This window comes from Nansenia antarctica (assembly GCF_963989245.1).
Source record: "Nansenia antarctica genome assembly, chromosome: 4".
NCBI classification, from domain to species: domain Eukaryota; kingdom Metazoa; phylum Chordata; class Actinopteri; order Argentiniformes; family Microstomatidae; genus Nansenia; species Nansenia antarctica.
Genome location: NC_137689.1, coordinates 30,299,699 through 30,320,685, shown reverse-complemented (window position 1 = coordinate 30,320,685; position 20,987 = coordinate 30,299,699). Strand labels below are relative to the sequence as shown.

Below are 20,987 nucleotides of genomic sequence, written 5' to 3'. Positions count from 1 at the left end.
TATGCTCTCTGGTAAACTAATGATAATGATATTCCAACTGCCCAGTTAAATCCAATCTATTATTTGGCATTCAGTGACATGCTTTTTAAATTATATAACACAGAATATTAGTCAACATTAATATTTAGGGAAGAAAATAAGCCTACTTTTTTTGATGGGGGGGCGGTAAGAGGCCTGGATAATGGACAGGGGGGCGCTGGCCCAAAAAAGGTTGAGAACCACTGCTTTATCAGATGTGTATGCAAATATAGGGGCGTATCTTGCATGTTGTCCACGCCCCTGCGCATTTTCATTGGTTGATACTGCGCGTGACGTGATGAAGCTCTCAGCCAAGATCAGACACTACTTAATTTCCAATCATAGCATGTTTTTTTTTTTTAAAGGGTTAGGGCATATGAATCATAGTGGAGGTATGATATATGGCATATATATATGGCATATATATATATTTTTTTCTTTTTCTTTTCTTTCCTAGCACCAGGGGAGCCACCCCTCCTAAATTTCGTTGTTTGGTACCTGTACTATAGCAATGACAATAAAGACCATTCATTCAAAAGCCATTTTTAGTCACCACACGTCTGTTCAAACCCAGGCAGCGAGACCAGCAGGAAAACACAACTAGATCTTCTATAATTCTAACTGGATAGTACTTCATTTCCAGTCATAGTCAGCTAGATTACTTACTTAGCTAGCTTACTTTTACTTATCAAATGTACATTTTGTGATATAAACGCAGTGGAGACACTCTCAGCTGTCTTGCATCGCGCATAGCCCAGAGCATATGTCTAATTGAGTCAACTGGTATTGTGGTTATCACCAAGTTCTCCCATACAGTGCTGATGGACTAGTATAGATCATTGCCGACATGTGTGAAAGGGGACAACACGGGAATAGCTTGGGATGTCGACATAGTTTGGGATTCCATGGAAATTATAGGGAGAAACAGGCTGTGTGAGAACGGGGCTATAGACGACTAACGACTCTCTCCCCGTCTGTGATGATAACTGCGTCGCTGCTTTCACACGTCACGCGCGGTATCAACCAATGAAAATGCGTAGGGGCGTGGACAACATGCAAGATACGCCCCCAGATATTTGCATACAGATCTGATCAAGTGAAAAAGAAAGAATACATGTGGAAAAGAAAGAATGAATGTGGAAAAGAAAGAATGAAAGAATGAATGTGGAAAAGAAAGAATGAATGTGGAAAAGAAAGAATGAATGTGGAAAAGAAAGAATGAATGTGGAAAAGAATGTGGAAAACAAAGAATGAAAGTGGAAAACAAAGAATGAATGCGTAAAAGAATAAATAAATATAGAAATGTATTTCGTTACACTGTGTGTATTCATTCATTTATTTGTTCATACATTCATTTATGTATCTACGTATATATTTATTGTTAATTTTGACAGACTTGGTCCTCCATAGTTCTAGTGCTCGGTACTACAATCTCAAGAGAAGCATCACTAACATCACAGTTAGTGTCGCTAACCAAGGGATACACTCTGGAAAGTGTAGCTAGACGGTCTCTAGCCTGGTGTGTTCCACTCCTGACAAGCTTTCTCCAGGGAGGTACGAGGGCTTGGCTTGGACAGTCTCATGTCAGCCAACTGGTTCTCCTAGGGGGAGAAAACAGGCTGTTGGGAGAAAAGGAGAGTTCGCTCTCTCCCTGGTACTAGTCTGCCAAGCCAGTCCATGTAGGTCTGGCTGGGTTCAATTAAACCTACTTAGCCTGAATGAAGACATTTACAGGTGAGGTGGGAAAATGAGGTGGAATTGGCCACTTCAACTTTGAGTGGAGAGGGGGAAAAGATAATAAAAGAGTATCCAGTAAACATCACATTTCAGGCTGTCATCACCACACCACCTGAGCCTCTGATTTCAGAGATCCACTTTGGCGCGCTTGCACAGCCTGCCACGGCACGACGGTATGCAGTGTGAGAAATGTCATTTAGAACAATTTACTGGCGAACGTCACGCCAAATTTAACCAAGCCATGGAGAGAAAGAGACGTCTTGAAACAAATACAGATGTTTCCCCCGCTCTATCCTCGAGCCCAGAGAGCCGTCAGCGCTGTCTCCATCTTCAATAAGGAGGCAGCAACTCAATAAACCAAGACCAGGGGGGAGAGAAGGCTTCCACTCCCAGACATGAAGAGATTTCTCAGCTTGGGGGGGGGTTTGAATGAGTGTGTGTGCGTGTGTGTGTGTGTGTGTGTGCCTGTGTGTGTGCGTGTATGTGTGTGTGTGCCTGTGTGTGCCTGTGTGTGTGTGTGTGTTAAAACCAGTACCGCAGAGAGGACAGCCCAACGGTTTGGATCCAGAGCCTAGTGGACAGTACCAGCTGCTAGCAGCAGCTTGTTGTCAGGGGAAATCCCCTTCACACCCGCCCCCGCGCCAGAGAAGCAGGGAACACAGGCGACAACACAAGCCACTGATCCCTCCCCGAGCCTCCCTGGCTCACCAGCAACACCAGGAGCCTCCCTAAGAGCCACAGGCCAGTGTTTGGACTGGCATTGGGGTTATTATGACATGGGGGAAAGCCTTTTTGACTGACTGTAAAAGTGCTCTGGGTTTTTGTGTGTGTGTGTGTGTGTGTTTGTGTGTGTATGTGTGTGTGTGTATGTGTGTGAGAGAGAGAGAGTGAGGGGCTGAGCGAGTGGTAAGTGTCTACTTGTCAACACAAGCTGAAAGCGAGGCAGGGTGGACCGTGCCAAAGTGGCTATCAACCTGACGTTTATTGGACGACATCGAAAAGTAAATGCCATTTCCCACGCTTGATTTTGAGGTTGGAACGGAATTTGTCGCCATTCGGAGCAGTTATCATTCACAACATGGGGAATTCATCGGTTCGCCGCAACAGGGAAGCGGTGTTCACATCCAGGAAATGTACCACCCCAGACCTACAGAATGGTCAGACAGAATGATAGACTCCTACAGAATTACAGCTCCTGGGACCGGGACCGGGGGGCACTTACTGGAAGTGGAATCGACTCCAGTTAATCCCAACAAATATAAATGACTCTGTCATGACGACTGGCTTTAACATCAGGGACTCAGTCATCATCATGGCATCACTTGTACACCTCACTGTCACTTAGTGAAACACTAATAACTCATTGAAACTGAGACAATATGGATTCATATCTGGGGGGGGGGGGGTTGAGGGGAAGCATGTGGACAATCATCATCACCATGACAACAACTACCTTGGCTTTGTTGATGGTGCAGTGGAGAGCGTTGTTCTCCTGGTCGTACAGCAGACTGAAATCCAGGGTCCCCAATGTTGCTGTAGGAGGAAGGAAGGAAGGGAGAGAAAGAGAGGGAAAGAGAGAGGGGGAAAACAAAATCAGACATTAGAGCACAGCTATATACGTATATATACAGGATATATACACTAAACCTCACCCCCGAAGGAGGGGGGAGGTCATACACTGCTGCTTCATCACCTGGGAGGAGAGGGACTTCATGAGGCCAGTTGTCAAAACAGGAAGTGGGATTGGCTGTCATCCACGACTCAAACTAAGATGAGATACACTATGGGTTGTGTGTTGCTAAGATACAGTATGGGTTGTGTGTTGCTAAGATACAGTATGGGTTGTGTGTTGCTAAGATACAGTATGGGTTGTGTTTCAGCCTACGTGGCCGTGTAGGGCTGTCAACATGTAGTAGGTGTAGTAGTAGTATGCTCACTGCCTGTCACACACACATACACACACACACACACACACACACACACACACACACACACACACACACACACACACACACTACTGATACTACCCACCCACTATTGTTGCTGTGTTTTTCTGGCGCTAAATATTTGTTTTATCTTATGCTATTGTTTTTATTATTATTATTATCACTTTCGTGAGCTTGAGTTCTATCTCCGTTTAGGGTAGTTCAGAGATGTTGAGCGTCAAAGTTTTTACATTCCATTATGTTTTGTGAGATGGAACCTTTGTATTTGATTAATTACTAACTAAAAAAGGTCAACATTTTAAAAATAACACCACACAGGCATTAATAAACACCTAATGGATCAGATTATGTAAAAAAACAAAATTTTGACAAAAATTGAGATAGAACCTTATAATTCTAACATCACGCACCGTTGCACCGTTGAGGAGCTAGCTTGCGCGTAGCATTTGATTGCACTTCGATTTGATTTGATGAACCTAATTTTAATTCTCAGGAGGAATCATCTGATTTGCTACCTAATGTCCATGTGGAATGTAATCTTATCCAAACATTTAATTAAATGCATAATCATACAATCAAATCCTTCAAACAGACATGAACATAGGCCTATTCCCATCTGGAATTATGGAAACCCAAATGGACTGACATATCACACTGGGCACAAGGCTGCGCCGTCTCCTCTGAGAAACCTTCATGCTGCTTGTGTTTGTCATCTTGCTGTGTGTTAATTCAATAGACATTCCCTCATGTTAGGGAACGGTGTGTGCGTGTGTATGTGTGTGTGTGCGTGTGTATGTGTGAGTGTGTGTGTGTGTGTGTGTGTGTGTGTGTGTGTGTGCGCGCGTCTGCGTGTGTGCGTCTGCGTGTGTGTCTGCGTGTGCGTGTCCGTGCGTGCGTGTGCGCGCGCGTGTGTGTCCATGCGCTAGCAGCTAGCTGATGCTACATAGGATGGCGTCAGAGGACACCTAAGGGATTAAACCTGGTTTATTTTCGATTACCAAGATTGCCGCCCGAGCCGCGACTTCAATCTTTAATACATTTATGAGATGCTGGGGGGACTGCAATCAGCCAAGGCTTTTGCCCTTTTTTTTCCACCATCAGAATTGCCTTGTTTTTCTTTCTACTCACAAACCACAAACCACTCCCCCCCCATCCACCTACAATTGTCTTCCCCTTGGTTGCCTTGTGTAGCGTGCAGCTTGAATCAAATCCATTACCCCATGTTGTATCATTATTTCGAGGCTGTAAACAGGAACATATCCCCAGCATTTTCTCGGGCAGAAATCACATAGAGTGGAAAATGAGGGAGCAGAAATTGGCAGGTAATAACACTATCACATTTATTCAGGTCTGCAAACTGTATATATCTGGTTGATACAGAAGGGCTAACAAGCACTCAATGACTTCAAACCCCGACTCCTCCAGCCTCTCGCTCCGCCTCTGCTCGCTCTCTTTCAAAATGAAAGCGTTCAAAGCTTTTGATTTTCGGCACCGTAAACATAACTGGAGTTGTTTTATGGAAAGCTTGACAGTCGGGTACAATACAAGTGCATTTCATGTTACCATACAATTCAAAGGTGGAATTGAATGTCTACATTCTTTTGAGGAGAAATATTGATAATGTATTAAACACAATATCCATGGCATGGACCTCAAGAATGTTGGCCTTACTGATTATTTTTTGGCTAAAAAGTTTTAAAGTCACAACGTGGAACTTTCGACCTCTGGAGGAGCTCTTGAGCTAGGCAGCGATTGAGATTGAAATATCAAATGAAACGAAATCAAATTACATTTTATTTGTCACATACGGCCGTAATCGACATAGTGAAACGCTTTGGAGTCTAATAAAAAAAGTAACAATAGTAATAGTGCAATAATGCACAATTATGTCAGATGTTCTATAATAATGTGCAATAATGTCAAATATTGTTATTGCTATTCTTATTGATATTGCAATATTGTCAAGAAATACCCTGACAGGGGCAAACCTCCCCATCCCCATGAGCAAAGCTTATTTTGTGAAGGTTTGGAAGCCTTAAACTAAGAACTGTGTGATGTAATGAGATAAAGAATCGATTGACATGACAGTAGGGTGACCAGATGTCCCGCTTTGCGCGGGACTGCACAGCATTTTCACGACTTTTGGTGCGTCCCGCAAATTGGGACGATGTCCCGCATATTTAATTTGTATTGGCTAAAACACTTTTCTAAAATCAGATTTATCCAATGGCTGTGGAGAAAGCAGGGAAGGCTCTCATCACGGGGCCAGTGTCCATCTATGCGCCGCAACAAAGCACCGCAACCAAGCGCAGTGATTTGACATGTTCAGTTGCAGCAGAACGTCCAGATTATATGGACAAAATCAGCAATGGGCAAAACACTGCCCACCTTCAAAACCACTCTCCAAAAACATTTACAGGAGGCTGCAATCCGTAACTGGACCCTCTAAAACAAAAATCAGATTAAAAGACCCGAACTACCCACTGTACATACTTTGTGTTTTGTCCCCCGCCCCCACCTGTGGTGTATGTCCCCACCTGTCCTACCCGCTGTACATACCTTATGTTTTGTTGTATTGTTCTTCCCATGATGGATGTACGTTTATCTTGTAGATAGTAATAGTTATTTGTCTGTATTATCATGTAGATAGTACTAGTTCTTTTCTTATGTCTGTCTTACATGTAACGATGAATTGAAAATCAAGGACCCCAATTGAAATAAGCCAGTGGCTTTCTTGGGTTTTTATCCTTTTAGTTTGACCTTGTATGTAATATGTACTTTCATGTACCTACTTCTGCAAACATTCTAATAAAGTTTTCAATCAATCAATCAATCAATCAATGGAACGTCTTCAGCCTATCAGGAAACAGCATTAATGTTCCCATGGCAACGGACATTGCCCCACGTGGACATAGGGAGATGGCTGAATGTGCGAACTAGTGCTGTCCCAAACGACTATTTTTCTAACGATTAATCTAGCGATTATTTTATCGATTATTCGATTAGTCTAACGACTAATTTATCGCTAAGTCTAACGATAATTTTTGTACTGTAAAAAAAAAAAAAAAAAAACGTATTTGTCTCCACCTCACTGCTATGTTTAGCCAACTTGAATGCCAACATGGCCATTTAGAAGTCTGTCCATCACCACAACACATAGCTAGCTAACGTTACTCTCGCTGCTATGTTATGATTAGCTAAATTGATGCTAACGTAGCATGCGAGCTACGAGCTAGATAACGTACAGTAGGTGCTCGCACCACAATGACAATAGGCTACCGTAGCTAGCCAGCTACATAGCTAACGTTACTAACACCAGAAGACAAGACATACGAACTGTGGTGAGCTACATTGCTTGTGTAACATTAGCTAGTAGCTATCCATTTTTCACTCATACACTTAATTGTCTCGCCTGGTAAAATAAAGGTCAAAAAAAAAAAAAAAAACGCCATTTTGTTTATTTACGACTAACCGACGCATATTACGCTAACCGACGTATTGACGTAGTCGATGACGTCGACGACGTCGAATAATCGTAACAGCCCTAGTGCGAACCACCCGCTGACTCAAAGGGGTCGTAAAGTGAAACTTCCCAGTGAGCAATAGACGTCTTTTCAACCTCGCGTCTACAATATAAACCAATATAAACCAGCTATATTACGGCTATATTTTCTACTTATCTTAAATGCATGAAAACCGTTATTAAACCCCTCTAAACTGTCAGAATACGTCCCAGACGTCATGTAGTATGAGATTCCATGTAGTCTAGCATAGTTATTCATGCGGAAGTGGTGGTTTAAATTGCGTCTATACGTCGCTGTCCTTTAACCCAGATAAATGCGGTCTGTGTCTAAACCTGTTTTAGTCTAGCAGCACGTTGAGTTTAAATTAATACCCTAAACGCCTGTAGATTGTCAAAATATGTACCAGACCGTCATTTAGTCTGAGATTCCATGTAGTCCAGCATAGTTATTCATGCGGAAGTGGTGGTTTAAATTGCGTCTATACGTCGCTGTCCTTTAACCCAGATAAATGCGGTCTGTGTCTAAACCTGTTTTAGTCTAGCAGCACGTTGAGTTTAAATTAATACCCTAAACGCCTGTAGATTGTCAAAATATGTACCAGACCGTCATTTAGTCTGAGATTCCATGTAGTCCAGCATAGTTATTCATGCGGAAGTGGTGGTTTAAATTGCGTCTATACGTCGCTGTCCTTTAACCCAGATAAATGCGGTCTGTGTCTAAACCTGTTTTAGTCTAGCAGCACGTTGAGTTTAAATTAATACCCTAAACGCCTGTAGATTGTCAAAATATGTACCAGACCGTCATTTAGTCTGAGATTCCATGTAGTCTAGCATAGTTATTCATGCAGAAGAGGTGGTTTAAATTGCGTCTATACATCGCTGTCCTTTAACCCAGCTAAATGCGGTCTGTGTCTAAACATATTTTCTACTTATCTCAAATGCATTAAAACCGTTATTAAACCCCTCTAAACTGTCAGAATACGTCCCAGACGAGTTGATACATCCAATTGTATCGAACCTTTCGAGTTTTGATACTTTTTTGCCAGCGCCAGCCCAGCACACATATATGTACAATTGGATGTATCAACTCGTCTGGGACGTATTCTGACAGTTAGAGGGATTTAATAACGGTGGGAATAGTACTCGGACGTTTGACAAACTGTTCGGCACGTATCGGACACTAAAAAGAGTCGTTCAAAAAGATTAGTTCGTTCATTTTCGCCCATCACTAATCGACACAGCTAGCCCTTCTTGCCATGACTCCGGCGTTTATTCAGTAGGCTATAACAGGTCAAAACAACTAGACCAAACGGCAGCAAACACAAATCAATAACAGGTCACGTCGACCTTAAATAACAGTGTACCAGTGTACAATAACTAACAGCTAACTCTTACAGTAACATGTGGCCTGTGTTTTTTGCAGTTCAATTAAAATGAGCATTATTACAAAACATTTAAAACACAGTGGACGTGAAAATGGCGGATCATTTGCATTCCGTTCATAACAAATGATAAATTCCACACGATTTATTTGATAGCACATCAGTGATGCAGTGACGTTGAACTACAACAAAGAGGCTGAGAACTACAACGACCGTCTACCTACCCGCGGGCACTCATGGGACTACTACACTGCGCCTGCGCACAGCCAGCAAACGGTCGCGCGCAAGATTTGAATGTTGTTGGCCAGAGATTTTACCGTCATAATATGAATGCCTATTTTAATGGATTTTTAATGGAACTATGTAGAAAACTATGTCTAACGGAGTTTGATTTCTAATGGGCAGGAATTTAAAAAGTATGTTGAAGATCTGGAGGTTAGGCCAAATGTAATATGTGTACAAGAATCCTGGCTGATTCCTAAACTAGATTTTGTGATAGCAGGATATGTGTCAGTTAGACGGGACAGAGATACCGGTAGGGGTGGGGGGGTCATCACCTTTATTCAGAGTGGCATACAGTACAGGGAGGTGAGGAAAGGAGATGACTTGGAGTTTATCATTATTGAGGTGTGGTCGAAGGAGGGTAAAGTCCTGATCAATAATTTCTATAACCCATGTAGACAGTTAGAAATTAAACAACTGGAAGGTATTTGGAAGGATCTGTCTGGGAAAACAATCTGGTGTGGGGATTTTAATGCGCATAACACACTATGGGGAGATAGGGATGATGCTAATGGGACTGTTATAGAGGAGTTCATGGGAGAGGAGGGTCTAGTGTGTCTTAACGATGGGTCTGCAACTAGAATAGATATCACCAGAGGGACTGAATCAGTCTTAGACTTAACCATAGTATCCAGGAATGTGGCAGATAAATGTGAGTGGGAAGTTCTTGCAGGGAATACAATTGGAAGTGATCATTACCCCATCAGGGTTCGGGTGGGGGTGGAACTGGGAAAGGATTGTGAAATAAGAGGAGGGAGATGGATACTAGAGAAAGCGGATTGGGGGAAGTTTGCAGAAGTAAGTGAAGAGTGGTTGTCCTTGGTAGATGGGAGTAGGGGTATTGAAGAGGTATGCAGGGAAATTAACGCAGGTATAGTGGCTGCAGCAGGGGAGGCGATACCGAAATCAGGGCCAAGGCAAATGAATAGAAGAGTACCGTGGTGGTCAAAAGAATGCAAAGATGCTGTTAAAATAAGGAATGGAGCATTTAGGAGATTGAAGAATCTCCATAACTTTCAGCTACTGACTGAATATAAGAGAGCACATGCACTAGTAAGGAGAGCTGTTAGGAAGGCAAAGAGGGAGCACTGGAGAAAGTTCTGTGACTCTGTGGGACGTACTACTCCAATAGGGCAGGTGTGGGGAATGGTTAAAAATATGAAAGGGATAGGGAGGAAATATGGGTATCCTATGCTTATTGAAGGTGATGATGTTATTGTTACAAGTAAAGAGAAAGCTGAAGTCATTGCTAGAACATTGGTTAGGGTACATAGCTCTGACAACTTAAGTCTGGAAGAGAAGAAAGGGAGGGAAGAGACTATGTTAAGGTATCCTGATGTAGATGTGAGGGTGGATGGAGTAGAGGGCAGCTTGGACGCATTGTTCACTAGAGCGGAACTACTTAAGGTGCTGAGGAAGTTAAAGAAATCTGCTCCAGGGAGGGACTCTATCTGTTATATCATGTTGGAGAAACTGAGTGACAAAGGGAAAGATGTTCTGTTGATGCTGTGCAACAACATTTGGGTAGAGGGAGTGATTCCCCAGGGGTGGAAAGAGTCATAAATTGTGCCAATTAGAAAACCAGGTAAAGATCCCCACAATCCAAGCAGCTATAGGCCAATTGCATTAACCTCCCAGGTGGGAAAAACTATGGAGAAAATGATAAATGACAGGTTAACCTACTGGGTGGAATCAAAAAATCTGCTACAGAGTTACCAGAGTGGATTTAGAAGAGGGAGAGGTACTATGGACCCAGTTATATGCTTGGAGGATGACATTAGAAGAGCTCAAGTAAACAAAGAGGTAGTGGTAGCAGTCTTTTTTGATATTGAGAAAGCATATGATATGATGTGGACAAAGGGCCTGTTGATAAAACTGCAGGAAATGGGGGTTGGGGGCAGAATGTTCAGGTGGATTAAGGATTTTTTGTATGAAAGGAGCCTGAGGGTTAAAATTGATGGGGAGGTCAGTGCTAGATATATAGCAGAGAATGGAACCCCCCAGGGAAGCATTGTAAGCCCCTTATTGTTCGATATTATGATAGATCATATTTTTAAAAATGTACAGGGAACTGACGGAGTGGCTTTGTTTGCTGATGATGGTGCTATGTGGAAGAAGGGGAGGAATGTAGGTTTTATTGTTAAGAAAATGCAGAATGCAGTTAATGAAGTCCAGCAATGGGCTGTACAGTGGGGATTTAGGATTTCGGTAGAGAAGACCAAGGTTATGTTTTTCTCAAGGGGGAACATTGGTCCTGAATTTAAAATTCAGTTGGCAGGCAGAGAGTTGGAAAGAGTTGAGGTTTTTAAATACCTCGGGATGTGGTTTGATAAGAGGTTAACTTGGGCCTTCCACATACAGTACAGGAGATGGAGGCTAAATGCAAGAAAGTTTTAAATATAATGAGGTGCTTGTGTGGAGTTGAGTGGGGTGCGTCTGGGTCTGCATTGAGAGCAATCTACACTGGCATGATGAGATCAGTATTTGATTATGGCTGTGTGGTTTATGTGTCAGCGTCTAAATCCACATTAAGGAAACTTGATATGTTGCACAATCAAGCTCTGCGCATTTGTAGTGGTTTAGCTAAAACTTCTCCGATAGCAGCAATCCAGGTAGAGGTGGGCGAGATGCCTTTGCATTTGAGAAGAGACCAGCTTGCTCTGGTATATTGGGCTAACCTCAAGGGACACAGTGGGGACCATATTGCACAGCCAGTCCTGAGGGATTGCCAAGAGAGGCTGTATGAGGGAGGGAAAAGCTTTGGGTGGACAATCCAACATAAAGTAGTAAATATGAGCATAAGCAATTTTAATATCAGCCCCACGGTGGCATTCCCTGCAGTCCCCCCCTGGACATTTGAAGAGGTGACAGTAGATTTAGGACTGCTTGAAGCAAAACAGGAAGGGGGAGTAGATAAATGGAGGGTACAGAGATACATTAGGGAACAGTATAATCAGAGGTTGATTATATTTACAGATGCATCAAAAAGGAGTGATGGGAGGGTGGGAGTAGCTCATGTGATACCGGAAATGGGTCTGGCTATAACAAAGAGGCTGACCGATAATTTGGCGGTTTACACAGCAGAACTTTTAGCCATATGGTTTGCCCTGTTATGGGTTGAAAGTGTTGGGTGTAACAGGCAAGCAGTAATAGCATCTGACTCCAGCTCTGCTCTTTTAAGTATGCAAAATGCATACTCAGCATCCAGGATGGATATTATTTTAGAAATGTTACAATTAGCAAGTGGGATGTTAAAGGCAGGTTTTAAATTTTCTTTCCTGTGGGTGCCAGCTCACATAGGGGTGGAGGGAAATGAGTTGGCTGACACCTATGCCAAGAAAGCAGTAGAAAAAGAGAGAGTGGAGGTGGAAATTAAATACAGTAAGGCAGAGGTAAAAAGTATTATAAAGGCAAAATCGTATAAGAAATGGCAGTATATTTGGAACAGTGGGACCTCTGGGAGACACCTCTTTTATTTTCAACCAAAAGTGAGGGTGGATAATAGTACATGCAGGTCCAGGCGTGAAGAGGTGGTGCTGGCCAGGTTAAGGATTGGACATACCAATTTAAATAGTACCCTGTTTTTAATAAACAAGCATGCAGATGGCAACTGTGAGCAGTGTCTATGGAATAGACCAGAAACAGTGGAACATGTTTTAATACACTGCCAAAAGTACCATAACGAAAGGCGTAGGTTTATTGCTCAGGTGGAGGAAAATAAAGAAGTATTTGAGATGAAATATATTTTACAGAGAAGGGAAGGGAAGATTTTAAAGTTGTTGTTTTTCTTTTTAAGGGAAACAGGGCTTTTAAAAAGAATTTAAGTTAGTAAAGTTAAGAAGCAAGTCCTGTGCCACACTCCAGTCCAGCGGTGGCGGTAATACACCATTTGGTTGTCAACCGCCAATTGAAAAAAGAAGAAAAGGAAGAAGAAGAAGAACTATGTCTAACCTGTCGAGGTCAGAATTGGTTTCATCATCTGAGAGCAATCTGTCCGTTTCTAGTCGAACTAGTAACAGAAGTTTGCGATTGGAAGAAAGAAGAAAGAACGAGGCTGACCCGTTCCTGTCTGCGCTGCAGTACCTCTCCCAGGGTGAGTAGCTAGTTCAGCTATACTAACATTTATCTACTCTTTTTATCAACATTTATCAAGTCTTTCGGCTTAGCATTGGCTTGTTTGCTTTTTCTATATGTCAACATTGTGGAGTTATATAACTTCCAAGACCACTCTGTCTTCTTGTTTTTAACTAGCTAGCTATTTTTGGCTAAATATACCTACCGGCATCATCACTAAAGTAGGTGGATGCGTCCAAAACAAAAGCCTTATATTTGACATGATCCTCTATACCCGTATAGTAAGTTAATAACCTCTATACCGGTATAGTACTATAACTAGTAACAACATTGTCAATGAGGTAATTACATGGCTATATGGAGTTTTATCAGTTTGTGTTAAGTGGTTTGTACTCTGTGAAGCTCTGTGCAGACCAGCTGTCTTCAGTGCTCACAGACATCTGATCTTCAACACACATCAAACCTGGTTAAATGCATTAGAATTTTCCACTTATGAATTCGATTCTAATTTAGAACTTTGATCTCTGTACTGTAGGCCGCCATGTTGTTGTTGATCAGGCCTGCACCGTCATCAGCTAACTTGACTTGATCAAAAAGGTGTGCACTAAAGGTTTGTTGTCTATAGCAACGGCTTCAACTCTACTATCCATACACGGGGGTCTAGGGTGGGTGGTAGCATACTACATATTATTTTGTGGCGAGTGTCAAACATTTGCTCACTATAGGAACAAGAGCTACAGGGCACCAGACATTCAAGCATATTACATTTTCTTTGGCACATAGTAGGCAATCCACAATTGATCTGGCTCTTTACTCTTGCTTTTTAAAGTTTTAAATGGGATTCTTCTGTGAAAATAACTTTTCTTTTGCTTTATTTAATTACAGAAGCTGTCATGAACCTAAAAAAGGTCACAGAGGTGGAGGCAAGGGCGAGCATTGGAGATCACCTGAAGCAGGCCCCAGGCAGAACGGGCGGTGCTGGCTACAGACAGAATAACCCAACCTAAATGTTGTCTCCATAACTGTCAATACATACTATTATGTTGTTAAATGTTCCTATTTCATTGTTATTATGTTATTAAATGTTGTTAAATATGTTGTTATTATGTTGTTAAATGTTCCACATCAATCAACATTGTTAATATTTAATATTCTTTTTTCCTTATTTTTATTTTGTATTTACTAGTTAAATGTTTACTAGTTAATGTTCCTATTTCATTGTTATTATGTTATTAAATATGTTGCTATTATGTTGTTAAATGTTCCACAACAATCAACATTGTTAATATTTAATATTCTTTTTTCCTTATTTTTATTTCGTATTTACTAGTTCCCTAAATAAATACATGTTCCTATTCATATTTCCTTATTTATATTTACTTATTACTCATGAAAATTGTATTTGTCTACTTATACTAAGTGTTTAAACATCTAGGCTATAACAAAGCTAAATTGATGTGAAATTGGAAATTGAAACGTCTGTTTAAACTGCATTTCAACAGCTATATATAGTCTGCCGTTGAAATGCCTATAGAAACAGTCGTTTCAATTTCACCTCCATTATGCTTTGTTTTAGCCTAGAGGTTTAAACACCAGTGTTTCAATGTCTAGGTTATAATTAAGCTAAATGTAGGCTAAATTGGAAATTGAAACAACGTCTATGTTTAGACGTTGAAATGCCGTTGAAACATAGACAAGGAAACAACGTCTATGTTTCAACGGCATTTCAACGTCTAAACATAGACGTTTTTTAAATATCCAAAATGGCCGATATTTAGCCTCGATTTGGCCTAGACGTCTACGGGCCATTTAGACGTTGTTTAGACGTCTAATCAACGTAAAATTGCTCACAAAACAATATCTAGTTTTCGTTTTTTTCACAAAACCAACTTGAAGTTTTAAAGTACCCACTCGATATAATAAACAATAGTTTAACTATCACTAAATACTTATAATTTATGGATTGGATTCACTGTTCTCGTTTGCCGTAGCCTACTGGTAAGTGACCACTTTCGTTTTAGGACGTGTTCAAAAGCAATGACTACAGTGTTCATCTATTTATGTGTTTTTAGCATGTTCATGTTCTATCAGCATGTTGTGTGATGTTATAAAAACGTAGTTAGACGTTTGTAGCGATGTACCAATGTTAGCCGCTAGTTAACAGCATCTGTTGCTGCAGCAGAGTGATTTGTCTGAGGTGTACCAACATTCAAATACTCGTGTCGTCTTCAATTCTTTTCCGATTTAAATGTATGACACATAATTTGAAAGCTTACAATCTGTAGTTTCAGGCTATCTAAAAACTGAAAAATGACTTGGGCAATTGGTTTATCCTTTGACTAGCTGTTATCACTGTCATTGTGTGTTGTTTTCGTTGTTGTTTTCGTCTAGTGTGTGCGCGCCTTAGCCTTGACACCTATGTCAATGCATTTGTGTTGCAAATGGGAGGCAAGTTAGCTAGCTAGATAGCCTACATACTCAATCATCTACAGGCCTAACACTGTCATGCTACTTTTCTTTATTAATATACTAAATTGATACTGCACTTTGACCTCACTTTCTGCTCCATACAGATAGTTTATTGTGAGGTTCACATTCAAATAAGATATATTTGTTTGTATCTGCATAGTCTATTGGATGCTACTGAATAAACCAAACAGAATAGGAAACAGAATGGAAATGCACATATATAAAACAATTTGGATAGACATAGCTCTCTCGGCCGGGGGGCGGGGGGGGATGCTATCAGGGGCACCTAAAGTTCGATCCAGGCCTGTTGAGAGGGTGTCCCACATTGTCCCACACAAACATACTCCTTGTCCCACATTTGGTTTGTTGGGACCTGGTCACCCTACATGACAGTATGTCATGAGCCTCATCTCTGACCCCTGAATCTAATTTCTCCAGATTCTGGGGGCCCAGGAAGTCAACGTGCTCTCTGAAGTCCTAACCAACCACGTTTCTCTGTAGGCTCCACCTGAATGGACCTATCGCTAAGCCACGCCCCAAAATATAAATTGTCCAATCATATCACAGCAAAAGTCACGACAGGCAGAAAACTCGGACAAACAACTCGCTAATAATCTGATGGTGAAAAGCTTCTCGACGAAATATTCTTGTCATTGTCTTGCCGCCATTGTAAGTCATTGAATGTCATCCAGTCACGGTCGGTCAGTCAGTCACTGTCAGTGAAGCGTTGTTTGTTTGTCTGAGTTTTCAAAGGGGGCGTGGCTTAGCGATAGGTCCATTGCATGTGATGATGACTACTGCTCTCTATTTGTCATAGAATCTGCGTGTCTCTGGCGAAATTCACAGGATGCGCCGACTCCCATCAGCACATTTCGATGATTGCGCCGTCAGATTCTCCATTCAAATAGAGAGACTACCACGAACCATACAGTCAACACTGGAGACAGAACATCATGCTGTGACAGCCCCCTCGTGTGCTGCTCTAGTTCTGAGGTAAATCAGCTGCGACACTTCAAGAGGTAATGCACACGCCTTCACGACATCTCAAGAGGGAGAAAAGCAATAACCTACAGATACACGTACAGTACAGTACAGGAAAACAAACAAACAGAGTACTTTGTTCTCTTGATACTAGAACTGCAGTCTCTGTGAATGACGTTTTCCTCCTCCACAATAGAAGTATAGAGTGCTGCGTATCTGCATGTTGAATGTTCCTGGTAATTAAAGGAAATGTCAATAACACAAAGCGCAGGCTTCCGTTCTGCGCCGGATTCTTGGACAAGAACAGTAATTGTAATTGAACACTGCCTAATTCATCAGCACAGGCAGACTGGCAGAATCGGCTTGGGGTTTGAGCTTGGTGTTCGATATCTTACGCTTTGATTCCCTACCCAACTTAAACTGCTTTTGGGATTCATTCAAAGTACCAGTCTAGACTAGGTTACCAATTATGATTTTTGATCTCTGTTTTTTAAACTTTGCACGTATTAGAAAGCTCTTTCTGGACGCATTAGCGGGCTTGACCTCCTTCTTTCCTTTCATTGTTAGAGCACTCTGGAAAATAGAAGAGATTCACAGTGGCTACAGAGGGAAGGAGAGAGAGAGAGAGAGAGAGAGAGAGAGAGAGAGAGAGAGAGAGAGAGAGAGAGAGAGAGAGAGAGAGAGAGAGAGAGAGAGAGAGAGAGAGAGAGAGAGCCAATGAACACTGATTGTGTGTAGAAGTAAGGGGCTGAGTCAATCCTACATGTCATTTAGAAAATGATCTTTTCTACCCTGCTGTACATTCAGTGGAAGATTCACTGGAAGTGGAAGATTCATTGGAAGCTAACAGCTAAACAGATTGGATTCGGGCAGAGGGTTTCTGAGGATACTGTACCTCTTCTGTGGACAGCAGCAGTAAGGTGAAACAGGGAGCTTTGTGGAGGACGCACGCACACATGCACATGCGCATCGGAAGCCTAATACGTTGCCGTGTTACGCTAGTCTGATGAGCTGAATGCTTCATTAAAAGCTTTCGGTTGGGCATCGAGAAACGTTAATTTCCTTCCGCTCCTGCATTAATTTCCTTCTGTCTGAAGCTGCTCAAAGCTTACTTTACATTTGAGCCCATTACCGAACCACACGGGGGGAAGCCATTAAGGGCTCTTTTCTCCTCACCAACCCCCCCGAAAAAAGCAACACACAGCTGAAGCATTTAATGATATTGTTGACAAAAAGGCGCCAAAAAAAAACAAAGACAAAAAACAAAGACAAAAAACCTTGGTCACGCGCTGGTGGACGGGGCTCCGAGGTGCTTAATAACCCCCTGATCTGCTTCAATTAAAGTGAATTAAAATGTAATTAACTCTGGGGGTAACTGGGTATTGTATTATCGGACCTCACTGCCTCAAGTCACTGGATGAGTCGTCGGCGATCCTCGCCAAACAAACACAACACAACATTATCATAAAAGCAAGTCGACCTGGTTCATCTCCATGGCGATGGAGGGTAAAAAAAAACAAAAAACCGTCCCCCACTTAGTGTTGTTGGAGACGGACAAGCCAGCGAGCTTTTATGTACGAACACATCTGAAATGTCAAAGCCGTACCGGCTCAAAGAGAGAGAGAGAGAGAGAGAGAGAGAGAGAGAGAGAGAGAGAGAGAGAGAGAGAGAGAGAGAGGCCAGGTTTGGATAGCAACAGAAGACAGGAGAATAACCTGACCCAGAATCCTTTTGGTCCACTCCTGGGGGTCGGTGGCATTATCACAAGGCAGGCAACCATTCTGTGTTCTGACAGAAACCCGCTACTGGAACCGTGGCTACCTGCGCAGCATATCAAACGGGTATCAGAAGGCTTAACATGAACGACAAAACAACGGACAGAAGGTTGTGACACTGCACTGTTGGATGCAATGAACATGTAATACACCACAGCTGTCTGCTCCGATAGAGAGAGAGAGAAGTGTAGCTTCAGTAACGCAGGCACAACAGCATACTGTCGCACACATGCAAATCATTTTATTTGTGTAAACACAGAGCATATACAGTTTTTTTAGATACAGTATTTCTACTATATAACTGTACAGTGTGTGTGTGTGCGGTTAGACAAAGAGACAAAGAGACCAAGGCAATACGTTAAAGCCCTGTCTTTGAAATGGCATAATTTACCTAGTTATCTAAAACAGTTTCCCTCTGACCTTTTCCCAGGACCTGATTTCCATTGATCTCATCTTTGACATTCCACTAATTTGGCCATGTTTGATGGCATGCACCCGTATTCACTCTCCTCTTCATGAATGGGGATTCACAGTTGAGAGAGATCAGCCAGGAATAATGTAATTATCCGTATAGGCTATTATAATTCTGTTTCGATTCTATACGACATGTATTGTGTTTTTATCTATATCAATATGTAGACGAAATATCACTGCACTGGTACTAGAGGAAGATTTACTGTATGTGCTTTAGTCACTGCGTTTGTGACATGGATGTTGATCAAGAGTGTTGCCTGGAGACTGTTAAACCTGCACGATGACGTCACGCCTACAAAACACTTGGTCGTACATTGTAAAGTTACTACTATATTTGGTATGTTATACGCGTGTTTTCTGAGATTTCAACTTCACACCTGATGAATGAATGAATTAATTAATTAATTAATGAATGGTCTTTATTGTCATTGCTATAGTACAGGTACCAAACAACGAAATTTAGGAGGGGTGGCTCCCCTGGTGCTAGGAAAGAAAAAAAAACAACTAAAAAAACCACAAGAAGGGAAGGAGCTGGTTTACATAAATAAAGGCTATGTACACTATCCACTATACTATACTGTACAGATAGACGACTAGGGTTGTCATATTGCACATAGTGTTATTGCACATTCATTTGAAGTGTCGCAGTTTGCAGGCTAGAAATGTACATATTTGTGCCTCAGCACTACACCTGATTTTTTCAGTCCAGCAGCTGCCATCCATCCGTCCAGACTGTCCAGGGCCCAGAACCTAGGTCTTTGCTGTGTTCAGGGCCTGGATGGCCCTGGGGTAGAAGCTGTGCTTCAGTCTGTTTGTCCTTGCGGCCATGGTCCTGTACCGCCTTTTCGAGGGCAGCCGGGTAAAGTGTTCGTACCCAGGGTGGGTTGGGTCTCTGGAGATCTTGAAGGCCTTCCTGAGACAGCGTGTGTTGTACAGCTCTTCCAGAGAGGGGAGGGGGGCGCCGGTGATCTTCTGGGCTGTTCTCACGACTCTCTGTAGCGCACTCATGCTTCAAGCTATACTTATTCACTGCTACATTGTTTTCTGAGGTGTGGCTTAACACTAGAACAGCCACGAGGGGTCATTTGACCCCTGTGAGTAAAGATTTTTTTTTAAATATCTTGGCACTCGATCAAATTTCAGGACCCTCCTTTCATGACTTTTCATAGATATGTGCGTTCTACCACCCAGTATCCTTACATTTTAAAAATCACATCAGTGATTTAAAGAACTCGAGGGATGGCTAAGCTCTTTCATATGGAGCAAAAGGAGACCAAGGTTGAAGCTAGCTAAACTCCAAGTGTCTGGCTCCGATAGGGGCCTAGATTTACCCAATCTTAGATTCTATCAGTTAGCGGTGCACCTTTGTGTAATGGCAAAGTGGTTTAAAAATGACCCAACATCAGTTTGGATTGATATTGAGAATTCTCAATCTAAATGCCCCCTTTGGAACCTGCTTTTTCTTAAAGACCTTAAATCTCTTAAAAAAGCATGCTCTAATCCTATTACACTATGTACAGTGAAAGCCTGGAATTGTACTCGTAAGATAGAGGGTCGTGCTGAATTAACTTCTCCCCTTACTCCAATTCTAGATAACCCCGATTTTGAACCAGGCCGTGCGGACAGGGGCTTTAAGAAACTGCATGCAAAAGGCTTGAAGGTATTCGGGGATATGTTTCAGGGGCAAACTTTACTGTCTCTCTCTCAGCTAGAGCATCAGCTCGGCCTTCTCAAATCGGATCATTTTAAATATGTACAACTTAAACATTTTATTGTTAAGGACAGCACATTAATAACTAACAACACAGTCTCACAAATTGAACAGATCTGAAGTTCCTGTACGAATTAACACTTTCTATAAATGTTTCATCTCTATTTTACCGCCTACCTCCCTGGCCACTAAAGTGGCGTGGGAAAGAGATCTGGGTATCTCTATTGGAGCCCCAGACTGGCAGCAGGTCTGGACATATGCCAAAGATATATCTGTTTGTAATCGGTTTAAATCAACTCAACTCAAAATTCTCCACCGTATACATATAACTCCTGCACTCAAAAACAAAATGTATCCAGATTCTTCCCCAATGTGCTGTAAATGTCAAACCTTTATTGGTGATTTTATTCACTGTTTTTGGTCATGTTCGAAGATACAGAATTACTGGTCAAGTGTAGTAGACGAACTGACCTTTATTTTTGATGCACCTATTGAGCTTAACCCTGTAAATCTGCTTCTTGGCTTTACCGACTGTCATATTACAAGACCCAGTCATAAGAGACTGTTTAATTTGCTCACTTTTGCTGCAAGGAAGAACATTCTACTATACTGGAT

The 20,987-nt window shown here is 41.9% G+C and overlaps 1 protein-coding gene across 1 annotated transcript in view; it reads right to left on the bottom strand.

Moving 5' to 3' along the window:
- doc2b (double C2-like domains, beta) overlaps positions 1-20,987 on the bottom strand; it is a gene marked incomplete at both ends in the record, with an annotated part of 256,747 nt that overhangs the window by 182,876 nt on the left and 52,884 nt on the right. Inside the window, 1 exon segment of the mRNA XM_080528763.1 lies at positions 3,209-3,288. Within this exon segment, the coding sequence (XP_080384889.1) occupies positions 3,209-3,288 (80 nt within the window).